The sequence below is a fragment of the Elephas maximus genome, chromosome 3, assembly GCF_024166365.1.
Source record: "Elephas maximus indicus isolate mEleMax1 chromosome 3, mEleMax1 primary haplotype, whole genome shotgun sequence".
Lineage (NCBI taxonomy): Eukaryota > Metazoa > Chordata > Mammalia > Proboscidea > Elephantidae > Elephas > Elephas maximus.
This window is the reverse complement of record NC_064821.1, coordinates 165,967,152-165,983,562: the sequence shown is the minus strand read 5'-3', so window position 1 is coordinate 165,983,562 and position 16,411 is coordinate 165,967,152. Positions and strand designations below refer to the sequence as shown.

At 38.6% G+C, this 16,411-nt stretch overlaps 1 protein-coding gene across 1 annotated transcript in view; it reads right to left on the bottom strand.

Annotated features, from left to right (window-relative positions):
• The window catches only part of DENND2C (DENN domain containing 2C), a 96,001-nt gene that overhangs the window by 3,629 nt on the left and 75,961 nt on the right, over positions 1–16,411 (bottom strand). Inside the window, exons 16-17 of the mRNA XM_049880016.1 lie at positions 15,384–15,489; positions 48–284 (exon numbers count right to left, since the gene is read on the bottom strand). Coding sequence (XP_049735973.1) covers positions 48–284; positions 15,384–15,489 — 343 coding nt within the window. The remainder of the gene's footprint in view (positions 1–47; positions 285–15,383; positions 15,490–16,411) is intronic.

Here is a 16,411-nt window from a genome sequence, read left to right as displayed (position 1 = left end):
TCACAATTTTACTAAAGAGAGAGGGAGAACTTTCTGATGAAACTGACCTTTCACCCCACTTTTCCGAAGCTCTCGGTCCTGGATGAATCCTGCAAACATCTGAGTCTCCATGAAGAGATCCAGGAAGTGGCGGACGCTTCGGGAGGTATGGGACTTACGGAATGGCTCCCTTTGAAACACACGCTCTCCACGCTCAGTAACAGTCATGCTCAAAGAATAATGTCCCACCAGCTCTACAAAAAACTTGACAAATGCTTCTGACACCACAGAGTTGAGTGTCACATCTGCAGCAAGATGAAAAAGGGGAAAAAAAAAAACCCCTAAGTTTTGTGTATTTGGGAACACTGGCTCTGGTTTTGGAAACCATGACTAAGAAGTCATACTGAGAATCAACTTAGGGCTCCAGATTCTTAGTTCTCTCTTGCTCTCTCCATGATCTGATGAAAAGCAAATGGTTTATACCCTTGCCCTCATTTTCTTCCTACACATACTCTCATTAAATCATGCAGCCTGGCTTCCACATCTGTGATTTCACTGGAACTGCTCTTCCAAAGGCCACCAGTGAGAGCTAGCCAAATTCAATCTGCTTTTCTATTTTTATTCTCCTTTACACTCTATTGCTGCTTTGGTGCCAGTCATTCCCTCATTCCTCTTGTCTCCCACAAATTTCTGCTCTCCTGATTTCCTAGTTTTATGACCCAACATTTGTTTTTCCGTTGCTTCTTCTTCCTCTTCCTGAGATAGTCCTCAGACCACTTCTTCTCTTCAACACTCCCTTCCTTAATGAGCTAATTGGCACAGAGATAAAAGCTGGCTTTCTAGGTTGATAATTCCAAACCTTAAATTTCTAGCCCTGATATGTCACCAAAATTCCTCTTCTGTGTTTTCAGCAATCATCATTTGGCTGTTCCAGTAGCACCTTATATATCAGGTCCTTTTTGGAATTTTATACAATACAAATCAGTTAGATAACACATCTAAAACAACATTTACTAGGAGGCGGAGCCAAGATAGTGGAATAGAGAGTCACTTCCCGCAAGCCCTCTTACAACAAAGACCCGAAAAAACAAGTGAAAAGTATATTTATGACAAGCTAGGAGCCCTGAGCATCAAAGGCAAGCTTAGAAAATGAACTGAGGGGTAGGGGGAGGAAGAGCTGGTTCAGAAGTGGAGAGGAGTTACCAGACCTGAATCGTGGGGAGTCCTCAGGCACCATTACAGGGAGTGGCAACGGTGGGCTGGTACTAGTGTTTGACCGCAGTTTCCTGAGGGAGAAGCAGCCAGACACACAGCCTACTCACACCTCTGGAACCAGAGAAGAGCAGCACTCTTGGCAAAAGCTAAGTACTTGTGTATATTTTACCCACCCCTGCAAGCCGGGTTCAGTGGCTGATTTCCTGGGGCTGAGATAGACCCTGATGAGCGCATAGAGCCATCCTCCTGGCCTTGGAGAAGGAATAAATTTGTAATTGGGGGAAAAGATAATTTGCCAGCTCCACTAACCTGGGGAGCTCAGGACAGAAGTGGCTCCTGTCCAGGCATAAATGGTCCGTGGACTTTGAGTACCTTTACCCTCTGCATGGACCTGTGTGGACCTATTTCAGGAGAACAGGCCCTTGTTGGCAGACTCCAGCCGTTTCAGCTGTGCAGTGGAGAGGTGGGTGTTTGATGTTTGACATTTCTTTGCCTATTAAACACGGTCCTCACCTACCCACATCAGGGGCCTAAGAACTGGTGGCTCCACCCAGGTCACCCAGCCACCCGCAACAGGGGTCCAAGGATAACTGGTAACTCCCAGTCCTTAAAACCAAAAACACTGGGTGCCCATGGTCTGTCTGTAGAACCCACACACCCGTATGCTCTAGGGAACAGGGACACACTCTCCTCAGAGACACATGGGGGACAATTCTCAGTCCCCTGCCTTGTTCAAAGTGTGACCCCCTGCTGCAACCAGATACTGGTACCTACACCAATCACCCATGCCCCTCTAAGACTGTATGACAGAGCCTATACCACGCACTTGATGATCAGCTACCTGGACACCTGAGCTGAATTCATACAAGAAGAGTGAATGGGCTCCTAGACTGATATACCTCATAACAACTCTAGCCATCTGGGGACAGAGCTCCAAAGATGAAAATAATCAAGCTGGCTCACTCAAGCAACCCATTGGGCATATCAAAACAAAACAAAGCAAGAAGTTATGACACAGTAAGCAAACATAAAATAAACTAATACAACAACTTATAGATGGCTCGGAGACAACAGTCGATATCAAATCACATAAAGAAACAGACCATGACTGCCTCAACAAGCTCTCAAAACAAAGAATCAAGGGATCCTCTAGATCAAGGTGCCTTCCTAGAATTACCAGAGGCAGAATACAAAAGATTAATATACAGAACCCTACAAGACATCAAGAAGGAAATGAGGCAATACACAGAACAAGCCAAGGAACACACAGATAAAGCAACTGAAGAAATTAAAAAGACTATTCAGGAACATAATGAAAAATTTAACAAGCTGGAAAAATCCATAGGCAGCATTCAGAAATTCAGAAGATTAACAATAAAATTACAGAGGTAGACAACTGAATAGAAAGTCAGAGGAGCAGAATTGTGAAAGTAGAAGGCAGAATTTCTAAACTTGAAGATAAAGCACTTGGTACTAATATATTTGAAGAAAAATCAGATAAAACAATTAAAAAAAATGAAGAAACCTTAAGAATCATGTGGGACTCCATCAAGAGAAATAACCTACAAGTGACTGGAGTACCAGAACAGGGAGGGATAACACAAAATGCACAGAGAATTGCTGAAGATTTGTTGGCAGAAAAGTTCCCTGATATCGTGAAAGATGAGAAGACATCTATCCAAGATGCTCATCAAACTCCACGTAAGGTAGAATTTAAAAGAAAGTCACCAAGACATATTATAATCAAACTTGCCAAAACCAAAGGTAAAGAGAGAATTTTGAGAGTGGCTAGGGATAAACGAAAAGTCACCTACAAAGAAGAGTCAATAAGAATAAGCTCAGACTACTCGGCAGAAACCATGCAGGCAAGAAGGCAATGGGATGACTTATAAAAAAAATTGAAGGAAAAAAAAATCCCAGCCAAGAAATCTTATATCCAGCAAAACTGTCTCAGATATGAAGGCGAAATTAGGACATTTACAGATACACAGAAGTTTAGGGAATTCGTAAAACCCAAACTAAAACTACAAGAAATATTAAAGGGAGTACTTTGGTTAGAAAATCAATAATATCAGGTATCAACCTAAGACCAGACCACTGGGCAGAGCAATCAGAAGTCAACCCAGGCACAGAAATCACAAAAATAAATGAAGATAAAAAAATGCTCAAAACAGGGAAACAGCGATGTTATTATGTAAAAGAAGACAACATTAAAACAATAAAAAGGGACTAAGAAATGTAGTCATAGATCTTCCACATGGAGAGGGTGACAAGGCAACACAAAGAAATAAAATTTAAGTTTAAATTTAGAAAAATAGGGGTAAATAATAAGGTAACCACAAAGGAGACAAACTATCCTACACATCAAAATCAAATACAAGAAAAAAATAGCAGAAACAAAACCAACAACAATGAATATGAGGAAAGGACAATATATAATCTACTCAGCACATAAAATGAAGTGAGAAAAAGAAACTGTCAACAACACACAAAGACATCGAAATGATAGCACTAAATTCATACCTATTCATAATTATGCTGAATGTAAATGGACTAAATGCACCAATAAAGAGACAGAGAGTGCCAGAATGGATTAAAAACCATGATCCATCTATATGCTGCCTATAAGAGACACACCTTAGACTTAGAGACAAAAACAAACTAAAACTGAAAGGAAGGAAAAAAATATACCAAGCAAACAACAATTAAAAAAGAGCAGGAGTGGCAATATTAATTTCTGACAAAATAGGCTTTAAAGTTAAATCCATCATAAAGCATAAGGAAGGACACTATATAATGATTAAAGGGACAATATACCAAGAAGATATAACCATATTCAATATTTATGCACCCAACGACGGGGCTGCAAGATACAGAAAACAAAACCTATCAGCACTGAAAAGTGAGATAGACACCTCCACAATAATAGTAGGAGATTTCAACACACCACTTTCAGTGAAGGACAGGACATCCAGAAAGAAACTCAATAAAGACACAGGAGATCTAAAGGCCACAATCAATCAGCTTGACCTCACAGACATATACAGAACACTCCACCCAACAGCATCCAAGTATACTTTCTTTTCCAGCTCATATGGAACATTCTCTAGAATAGACCACATATTAGGTCGTAAAGCAGATTCTAAAACATTGAAATGTTACAAAGCATCTTCTCTGACCATAAGACCATAAAAGTGGAAATCAATAATGGTAAAAGAAATCAAACACTTGGAAACTGAACAATACCCTGCTCAAAAAAGATGGGATTACAGAAGACATTAAGGATGGAATAAAGAAATTCCAATGAGAATGAAAACACCTCCTACCAGAACCTTTGGGACACAGTGAAAGCAGTGCTCAGAGGTCAATTTATATCAATAAATGCACACATCCAAAAAGAAGAAAGGGCCAAAATCAAAGAATTATCCTTACAACTTGAACCAACAGAAAGACAGCAACAAAAGAAACCCTCAGCACCCAGCACCGGAAGAAAACAATAAAAATTAGAGCAGAACTAAATGAAATAGAAAACGGAAAAACAACTAAAAGAATTAACAAGACCAAAGGCTGGTTGTTTGAAAAAATCAACAGAATTGATACACCATTGGCCAAATTGACAAAAGAAAAACAGGAGAGGAAGCAAATAACCCAAATAAGAAATGAGATGGGTGATACTACAACAGACCCAACTGAAATTAAAAAGAATCCTCTCAGATTACTATGAAAAATTGTACTCTAACAAATTTGAAAACCTGGAAGAAATGGATGAATTCCTAGAAACACACTACCTACCTAAACTAACACAGAGGTAGAACAACTAAATAGACCTATAACAAAAGAAAAGATTGAAAAGGTAATCAAAAAACTCCCAACAAAAAAAATGCCCTGGCCCAGATGGCTTCGCTGCAGAGTTCTACCAAACATTCAGAGAAGAGTTAACACCACTACTACTAAAGGTATTTCAGAGCATAGAAAAGGATGCAATACTCCCAAACTCATTCTATGAAGCCAGCATATCCCTGATACCAAAACTAGGTAAAGATACCACAACAAAAGAAAATTACAGACCTATATCCCTCATGAATGTAGATGCAATAATCCTCAACAAAATTCTAGCCAATAGAATTGAACAACATATAAAAAAAATAATTCACCATGGCCTAGTGGGATTCATACCAGTTATGCAGAGATGGTTCAACATTAGAAAAACAATTAATGTAATCCATCATATAAATAAAACAAAGGTCAAGAATCACATGATTTTATCAATTGATGCAGAAAAGGCATTTGACAAAGTTCAACACCCATTCATGCTAAAAACTTTCAGCAAAATAGGAACAGAAGGAAAATTCCTCAACATAAAAAAGGGCATTTTTACAAAGCCAGTAGCCAACATCATCCTAAATGGAAAGAGCCTGAAAGCATTCCCCTTGAGATTGGGAACCAGACAAGGATGCCCTTTATCAGCACTTTTATTCAGCATTGGGCTGGAGGTCCTAGCCAGAGCAACTAGGCTAGATAAAGAAATAAAGCGTATCCAGATTGGCAAGGAAGAAGTAAAAGTATCTCTATTTGCAGATGACATGATCTTATACACAGAAAACCCTAGGGAATCCTCCAGAAAACTACTGAAACTAATAGAAGAGCTCAGCAGAGTATCAGGATACAAGATAAACATACAAAAATCAGTTGGATTCCTCTACGCTAACAAAAAGAACATTGAAACCACCAAATCAATACCATTTACAGTAGCCCCCAAGAAGATAAAGTACTTAGGAATAAATCTATCTTACCAGAGATGTAAAAGACATACAAAGAAAACTACAAAACACTTCTGCAAGAAACCAAAAGAGACCTACGTAAGTGAAAAAACATACCTTGCTCATGGATAGGAAGACTTAACATTATAAAAATGTCTATTCTACCAAAAGCGATCTATAGATTTAATGCAATTCTAATCAAAATTCCAACGACATTTTTTAATGAGATAGAGAAACAAATCACCAACTTCATATGGAAGGGCAAGAGGCCCCGGATATGTAAAGCATTACTGAAAAAGAAGAACAAAGTGGGAGGCCTCACACTACCTGATTTTAGAACCTATTATACTGCCACAGTAGTCAAAACAGCCTGGTACTGGTACAACAACAGATACATAGACCAATGGAACAGAATTGAGAATCCAGACATAAATCCACCCACATATCAGCAGTTGATATTTGACAAAGGCCTCAAAGCAGTTAAATGGGGAAAAGACAGTCTTTTTAACAAATGGTGATGGCATAACTGGATATCCACCTGCGAAAACATGAAACAAGTCCCATAACTCACACCATGCACAAAAACATGCTCAAAATGGATCAAAGACCTAAATATAAAATCTAACAACAAAGATTGCGGAAGAAAAAATAGGGACAATGTTAGGAGCCCTAATACATGGCATAAACAGTATACAAAACATTACTAACAATGCAGAAGAAAAACTAGATAATTGGGAGCTCCTAAAAATCAAACACCTGGAATCGACTTGACAGCACTGGGCTTTTTTTTTTTTTTTTTGGTGATGCTCATCCAAAGACTTCACCAAAAGAGTAAAAAGACTACCTACAGACTGGGAAAAAGTTTTTAGCTATGACATTTCTGATCAGCACCTGATCTCTAAAATCTACATGATACTGCAAAAACTCAACTACAAAAAGACAAATAACCCAATTAAACAATGGGCAAAAGATACGAATAGACACTTCACTAAAGAAGATATTCAGGTAGCTAACAGATACATGAGGAAATGCTCACAATCATTAGGCATTAGAGAAATGCAAATCAAAAGTACAATGAGATTCCATCTCACTCCAGCAAGGCTGGCATTAATCCAAAAAACACAAAATAATAAATGTTGGAGAAATTGGAACACTTACACACTGCTGGTGGGAATGTAAAATGGTACAACCACTTTGGAAATCCATTTGGCGCTTCCTTAAAAAGCTAGAAATAGAACTACCATACGATCCTGCAATCCCACTCCTTGGAATATATCCTAGAGAAATAAGAGTCTTTACATGAACAGATATATCCACATCCATGTTCACTGCAGCACTGTTTACAACAGCAAAAAGATGGAAACAACCAAGGTACCCATCAACTGATGAATGGATAAATAAATTATGGTATATTCACACAATGGAATACCATGCATCGATAAAGAACAGTGATGAATCTGTAAAACATTTTGTAACGTGGAGGAATCTGGAAGGCATTATGCTGAGTGAAATTAGTCAGTTGCAAAAGGACATATATTGTCTGAGACTACTATTATAAGAACTGGAGAAATAGTTTAAACAGAGAAGAAAATATTTTTTGATGGTTACTAGAGAGCGGAGGGAGGGAGGGTGGGAGAGGGGTAATCACTAATTAGATAGTAGATAAGAACTACTTTCGGTGAAGGGAAAGACAACACACAATACAGGCAAGGTCAGCACAACTGGACTAAACTAAAAGCAAAGAAGTTTCCTGAATAAACTGAATGCTTCGAAGGCTAGCGTAGCAGGGGTGGGGGTTTGGAGACCATGGTTTCTGGGGACATCTAAGTCAATTGGCATAATAAAATCTATTAAGAAAACATTCTGCATCCCATTTTGGAGAGTGGCGTCTGGGATCTTAAACGCTAGGAGCGTCCATCTAAGATGCATCAATTGGTCTCAACCCACCTGGACCAAAGGAGAATGAAGAACACCAAGGACACAAGGTAATTACAAGCCCAAGAGAGAGCATGGGCCACATAAACCAGAGACTACATCAGCCTGAGACCAGAAGAACTAGATGGTGCCTGGCTACAACTGATGACTGCCCTGACAAGGAACACAACAGAGAACCCCCAAGGGAGCAGGAGAGCAGTAGGATGCAGACCCCAAATTCTCATAAAAAGACCAGACTTAATGGTCTGACTGAGACTAGAAGGACTCCAGTGGTCATGGCCCCCAGACCTTCTGTTGGCCCATACAGGAGCCATTGCCAGAGCCAACTCTTCAGAGAGAGACTGGACCAGACAATGGGACGGACAGGGATGCTGGTGAGGAGTGAACTTCTTGGATCAGGTGGACACTTGAGACTATGTTGGCATTTCCTGCCTGAAGGGGAGATAAGAGGGTAAAGGGGGTTAGAAGCTGGCGAAATGGACATGAAAAGAGAGAGTGGAGGGAGGGGGCAGGCTGTCTCATTGGGGGAGAGCAATTGGGAGTATGTGCAAGATGTATTTAAGTTTTTGTGTGAGAGGCTGACTTGATTTGTAAACTTTCACTTAAAGCACAATAAAAATTAAAAATAAATAAATAAAACATTTACTATATTTCACCAGCAAATCAGTTTCCCTCTCAACTTTCCCATTTCATATAGTACCAAGATTATTCCATAATAAATAATTTACTGAATGCTTAAGATATGCCTGGCAGGTAAGGTTGCAGAGCTGATTAATGTAATTGCTGTCAAAAAGTTGTATACCTGTAAAGAGTTGAATTGGCAAAAGTTGTGTGATAGGTATACTTATAACAATGACAAAAAAAAAAAAAAAAAAAGGAACTGCTGAAGCTGCTTATGTACAACCAAACACCTCAAAGGATTTGGTTTCTTGGGTTTAGAGTCATGGTTTCATGGGATAAAGAAAAAAAAAAACAGTTAATTAGCCTAATAATGTGTTTAGCGCTTCTGCTTTACCTCCAAGTTCATTGTAAAGTGCCTGGGATCTTAAAGGCTTGCAAGCGGCCATTCAAAGCACAAATGATTTCTATTCTCCTGGAGCAACAGAGGAAGAAGAATTGGAATAGAAGGAGAAAATGGAATGTGTGGCTACTTGCCTTCATGAACAACTTCCTCCTTTGCCATGAGACCAGAAGAACGGTGCCCAGCTACCATTACTGAACATTTTGATCAAACAGTTTATAGAAGAACCCTGACCAACGGGGAGGGAATACAGAAGAGAATTTCAAATTCTCTTGGAATCCTGATTTTCTAGAGCCATGGAGGGTGAATGAACCCCCAAAACTATTGCCCTGAGATAATAAAAAAATCTTTAAACCAAAAATATCCCCTCAAGTCTTCATAAAACCAAATTATGGTTTAGCTTAACTAGTAAAGAATGTCTACCTTGAGCATTATGCACTTTGAAGGTCTGTCTATATAGGATCAAGTGAAAACAGCAACTGGAAAGATTAGATAGGAACTTTAGGGGGCAGTGAGTTTATGTTAATGGGGGAGGACTGGCTCAGAAAAGGAGGGTGAGAATGGCTGCACAACTTGAAGAAAATAATCAATGTCACTAATTGTACATGTAGAAACTGTTGAATTGGTGTATGTTCTACTATATATATTATAAACAACAGCAAAAAAAATAAATTATTAAAAAAAAGACATGTAACCTAATTTTAAAAATGGGCAAAGGAACTGAGCAGACACTTCTCTACGAAAGATATGCAAATGGCCAATAAGCACCTGGAAAGGTGCTCAATATCATTAGTCATTAAGGAAATACAAACCAAAATCACAATGAGATACCACTTCGCTTCTACTAACCAAAAAACCAAACCAAATCCACTGCTGTCGAGTCGATTCCGACTCATAGTAACCCTATAGGACAGAGTAGAATTGCCTGATAGTTTCCAAGGAGCGCCTGGCAGATTCGAACTGTTGACCTCTTGGTTAACAGCCGTAGCACTTAACCACTATGCCACCAGGGCTTCCTCACTTCCAGTAGCACGGCTATTTTTTGAAAAACAAAACAGCAAGTGTTGGAAAGGGTGGGGAAAATGTGGAACCCTCATACATTGCTGGTGAGAATGTGAAATGGTTCAGCTACTGTGGAAAAGTCTGATGGTTCCTCAAAAAGTTAAATGCAAAATTACCATATGACTCAACAATTCCACTTGAAAGCAGGGACTCAAACAGATACTTGTACATCAGCGTTCATTGCAGCCACTGTCCATCAATGAATGGATATACAAAATGTGGTATTATATATACAATGGAATATTATTCAGCTATAAAGAGAAATGAAGTTCTGAAACATGCTACAACATGGATGAGCCTTGGAAAGGCTCTGCTAAGCCAAACACAAAAGTACAAATATTATATGATCTCATTTACAGAACAGACAAGTGAATAGAGACAGAAAGTAGACTAGTGGTTATCAGGGCCTGGGTGAAGGGGAGAATGGGGAGTTATTGCTTAATGTGTACAAAGTTTATGTTTGTGGTGATGAAAAAGTTTTGGAAATACATAGTGGTGATGGTTGCACAACATCTGGATATAACTAATGCCACTAAATACACCTTTAAAAATGGCTAAAATTTTATATATATTTTATACGATAAATAGAAAAAAGAAAATGCCATCATTATGTGCCTGTTAAAAAAAGATATGCCAGGCACTGTATTAAGCACTTTTACAAACACAGTAGTCCTGTGAGGTAGGTAGATATTATTTCCCTTTTACAAATGAGGTAACCGAGGCTCAAAATGATGACAGAAATTCTCCAGGGTCATCTCATCTAGTAAGAGACTCCCAAGTCATGTGACTTAACCACCGTAATATACTAAAATGTCCTGCCTCCCAGGCCCCAGGCTCAAACCTCAGATTTGACTCAGACTCCTCCTTTTTATTACAAAGCGCCATAATCTATCTTCTTCTTTTTTCCCTTCACAATATCTCTTACTCTTTTTCATGAACTGCACCCTGGACTGGGAAGCGGAGACCCAGGTTTAGTCACAGTTTATATAACAGTTGGTAGCTCACTTCACCTCTTTTGGCTTCTCTTCCGCATTATATTTTGATTCTAATCTAGGTTTTTATTATATTTTGCTCAACAGACCTCCCTCTTGTCTCTTTTCTTCTAACGTGTAGAATCCATGGCCCATCACTGCATTTATTTTCAACACTTTTGCCCTGCTCTCCCACCCCTTCCAGTTGCTACCCCATTTCTGTTCCACCTTGCAGCAAAATTTCTTAAAAGAGTTGTCTATACCTGATATACTACTTTCCTTCCTCTACTTCCCTTTCTTTTTAAAATTATATTTTTCTCTAATTTATCTTCCATTCTTTCTTTTTTAATGTACATACTTTACATAGGTGTGTATGTATATATGTATACATATATACGCGTATGTATGTAGAGTCATTCTCTGGTATATATGTATTATTTCATAACAGTGAACAACGAAATCAATATCCAAGTACTCACCACATAGCTTAAAAACAAGTCTCTCTGAAGCTCCTTGTCTTTAATTTTTTTTATTGATGAAAAAATATGCCACATAACACCTGTCAATTCAATATTTTTTGGGTATACAATTTGTTGTTGTTAGTTGCCGTTGAGTTGGTTCCAACTCATATTGCGACCCCACGTGTGCAAAGCAGAATGGCTCCATGGGGTTTACAAGGCCGTGACCTTTCAGAAGCAGATTGCCAGGCCTGTGGCTATTGTGAATAGCGCTGCAATGAACATTAGTGTACATGTGTCTGTTTGCCTTGCTGCTTTCGAGTCTCTTGGGTCTATACCTAGGAGTGGAATTGCTGGATCATATGGTAGTTCTATGTTTAACTTTTTGAGGAACTGATTACGTGTTTTTCACAGTGGCTGTACCATTTTACATTCCCATCAGCGAAGGCTAAAGGTTCTCATTTCTCCACATTTTTGCTAACATTTGTTCTTTTACGTTTTTTTTTTTTCCTTAGCCATCCTACCAAAAAACAAAACAAAACAAAAACTGTTGCCATCAAGTCAATTCTGACTCATAGTGACCCTATAGGACAGAGTGCAACTGCACCACAGGGTTCCCAAGGAGTGGCTGGTAGATTCGAACTGCAGACATTTATGGTTAGCAGCCAAGCTCTTAACCACTGCACCACCAGGGCTTTAGCCATCCTGTTGTTGGGTACTGTTGAATTGATTCCGACTCATAGCGGCCCTACAGGACAGAGTAGAACTGCCCCACAGGGTTTCCAAGGGGTGGCTGGTAGATTCAAACTGCCGACCTTTTGGTTAGCAGCCTGAGCTCTTGACCACTTCACCACCAGGGCTCCTTTAGCCATCCTACTGGGAGTGAAATGATATCTCATTGTTGTTTTTATTTGCATCTCTAATTTTTTTTTTTTATAATGGCTTTTTAGTGAAGGAGCCTACCAGCTGCTCTTGGGGAGAAAGATGTGGCAGTCTGCTTCTGTAAAGTTTTACAGCCTTGGAAACTCTGTGGGGCAGTTCTACTCTGCTCTATAGGGTTGCTATGAATCAGAATGGACTCAAAGGCAATGGGGTAATGGCTAGTAAGAGGAGCCTTGGTGGTGTAGCTGTTAAGCGCTCAGCAGCTAACTGAAAGGTCGGTGGTTTGAACTCACCAGCTGCTTCGCAGGAGAAGGATGTGGCAGTCGGCTTCTGTAAAGACTACAGCCTTGGAAGCTGTATGGGGCAGCTTTTCTCTGTCCTAAAGGGCCACTGTAAGTCCGAATCCTTGATGGCAGTGGGTGATGACTCTGTCATTGAGCATCTTTTCACGCATTTGTTGATCATCTGAATATCCTCTTTGTTGAAATGTCTGTTCAAGTCCTTGCCTATTTTTTGATTGGGTTGTCTTTTTTTTTTGTGTGTGACTCTCTCTCAATGGTGTCGTTCCCCACCCTCCCAAAGAGGTTGATCATTACTTGGAATTCTATATTTATCACTGCCTTGCTTTATAGTTTCACTACACAAGTATGTAATATGCAACAACACATGGTTGTGTTTGATATGTGTTTGAACGTTATAGAAAACATTATGTTCTTCTGCAACTTACTGTTTTATTCAATATTGTACATTGAAGTTGTTTCTAGTTTTCGCTATCGCATACAACGTGACTATCAGATTATTGTACTTGTTTCCTAGTGAACATGTATGAGAGTTTCTCTAGGGTATATATCTAAAAGTGGAATTGTTCGGATGTAGGGTATGTACATCTTTATTTTCCCTAGCTAATTTTTTAATAGGGTCGCTATGAGTCAGAACCGACTCGACGGCAGCAGATTTGGTTAATGCAAAATTGTTTCCCAAAATGATTTAATTAATTTACACATTTTTTTGCAACACTCGATATTGCTAGACTTTTAAGTTTTTGCCAGTGTGGTAAGTGTCTCATTGTGGTTTTAATTTACCTTTTCCTGATCCTGACTAACTGCATTCTGTTACATGTTTACGGGCCTTTCACATTTCCTCTTCTAAGAAATGACTGCTCATATCTTTCCCCCATTTTTCTATTGGTTTTGTTCATCTTTTTCTTACTAATTTTTTAGCAGGCCTTTATAAATTCTAGATACTATTCCTTGTGTCCGTTATATTTTATTGAAGAATTCTTCACTCAATTTGTGGTTTGTTTTTCATAGTGTCCCTTGATGAACAGAAGTTTTAAATTTTAACACAGTCAAATTAATTGATCTTTTCCTTTATGGTTTGTGCTGTTCTTTATCTATCACTGCACAGTATTGTATATACTGTGCAGTGATAGATATTTAAGAAATCTATCACCGTCTTCAGTATATACAATATATTCTTTTCTAAAAACCTTTACAGTTTTGCTTTTTTACACTCAAGTCTTTAATTTACTGGAATGGATTTTGTATACAGGGTGATGCATAGGATCTGTCTTCATTTCTTTTAATATAGAAAGTCAATTGCCCTAGCATCATTTATTGAACAGTTCATCCGTTCCCACTGATGTGTAACGCCAGCACTGACGCAAATCAAATTTCCATATGCGTGTGAGTTCTCTATTCTTTTCTCTATTTGTTCATTCCTGCACCAAAACCAAACTATGCTAATTACTATGACTTTAGAATTAATCTTGACGCCTGGTAGGGTAGGCCCTTCAATTTTGTTCTTTTTTTCTGGAGTGTCTTGCCTATTCCTAGCCCTGTGTACTTGCATTTATGTTTTAGAATCAACTGAATAGCATTTCATTTCTCTCTTGAACCCTCTCCAGTTATGCTTTTCTTCCTACTACCCTAATGAACTTGCTGTTATCAAGGTCTCCAAAGCTTCCTGTTGTCAAATCCAATGGTCAATTCTTAGTCTCCGTGGCATTAGATGTAATTGTTTACTCTTTCCTTCATGAAATACTTTCTTTACCTCAGCTTCTGTAATATCATACACTTTTGGTTTTCCCCTACTTCACTAGCTTCTCCTTTGTTGGATCTTTCTCCTCTTCCCAACCTCCAAATGTTGGAAACTATACCATTCTCAACCAACCTAGGGCTCAAACCTTAAATTTCTGTTCCTTTTTGTCTATATTCACTTTATTGGGTAATCTGATCTTGTCCCATAGCTCTAAACAGCAACTTCTAAATGTATATCTCTAACCCAAATCTTTCTGCTGAACCACAAATTCATGTATATAAACATCTACTTGACATTACTAGTTGGATGTCTGCTAAGTATTGGACACCCAGTAGGTATTTCAAACTTAATATACAAAACTAAACTTTTAATTGCCTTTCTGAGCTTGCTCCTTTCCTTATGTTCCCAACAGTAAAGAGCCTTTTCTCAAATGTAAAATGGGGATTAAATAATGATACCTATTTCATAAGGGTATTACAAGGGTGAAATTATATGTATTTTAAGTGCTTAGCCCAATGCCTTGTACCTAATAAGCACCCAGTACTACTATTCACCCATTTATTCAACAAATACCTATTGAATACCTATTTAGTGAATACTTATTTTTATACTGTTTAAAGTATTGGGGATGAAGAACAAAACAGACAAAGTCACTGCCCTCACAGAACTTACAACATAGCTCATCAGATGGTGGGATGAGCCATGAAGAAAAATAATGCATGGAAGGAGGACAGGGAGTGCTGAGGGAATGGGTACAATGTTAAACAGGATGGTCAGGAAAAGCAACATTTGAGCATGGACCTGACGGAGGAAAGGGCAGAAGCTATGTGGCTATCTGGGGAAATAGTATTCCATAAATGGAACAGGGCAAGTGCAAAGGTTCTGAAACAGAAGAGGGCCTGGTGTATCTGAAAGTCAGCAAGGAAGCTGATTATACAATTTCCAAGGTACAGACAATCTAACACAACTTTTGTATATCTGCAAGTGCTTAGCAGGGTGCTGAGTATCCTGTAAATATTTACAGCTTTGACCATAAGTCCTTAGCTCACTTGTCTCATACCATGTGAAAAATTCTGCTCCTGAGACAAGATTTCATTTCGTTCTTCCAAAATCTGCATCAGGGCAGCCTGGAGTTTAGGTGGTAGAATTTCATCCTCATCAGATACCTTAGGAGAAGAAATTGAAATTTCACATGAGTTTTGAGGAAGAAAGTCTCAACCACGAACTAGTTAGGTCCCAAAATTCCACAGTGGCTTTGTACATTTTTTGGCTAAAGAATCAGTCTTAAGTGTCCTTCCCTACGCTGAGCAGAGTACATGATGTTTATGGTTATATATCTTATCCATAAACATGAAAAAAGTAAATAATATACTTCATAAACTTTTCTGGGTCTTAAAGCAAATAATACTAATAACCAGCATTTTTCCTCCAAATATCTCTCATCAATAAGTCTCACACTTTATTACACAGATCATCCCAAATAAATGGTGTTTTAAATGTGGTGAGCCAATTGATTTTTAAAAAGAGACAAAGTCCTAGGGAACACTGTTTTCACCTGTGTTTCCGAAGTTATAAACCTATGTACAAGTTATATAGGAAAGGCTGCTCTAAGAAGGCTTTCCTAATTCTCCCTTCCACTTTGATATCCAGGATAAATGACCACTTTCTTCTTTTCTGTCCTAACTGTAACTCGGAATCAACTCAACAGCAACAGGTTTGGTACCTTGCACAAATTTCTATTATTACCATTTTTAAATGTTTCTAAGTTTTTAATATATATCTGCCCCCTACCCCATGTTAGACTAGAAGGCCTGGGGGCCCAGATTGTTTCTAACTCATCTATAGGTTCCAACTGCCTAAAAGAATATCTAGAAATAATAAGTGTTTAATAAACGGCTGTTGAACTTAATAAAATTAGAGGCTTATATGTCAACCCATTCGGATTTGAAGGGAGGGTCACCTCTTTTGAGAATGACATTTATTCTGTTTCCTCTTTCCTTCCTTGGGACAGACAACTATAAACCCAAGCCAAAATTTTCAGGTCAATCTTGTATAATTGGCCACAGTGTCAATTCAAGGATATGTGGA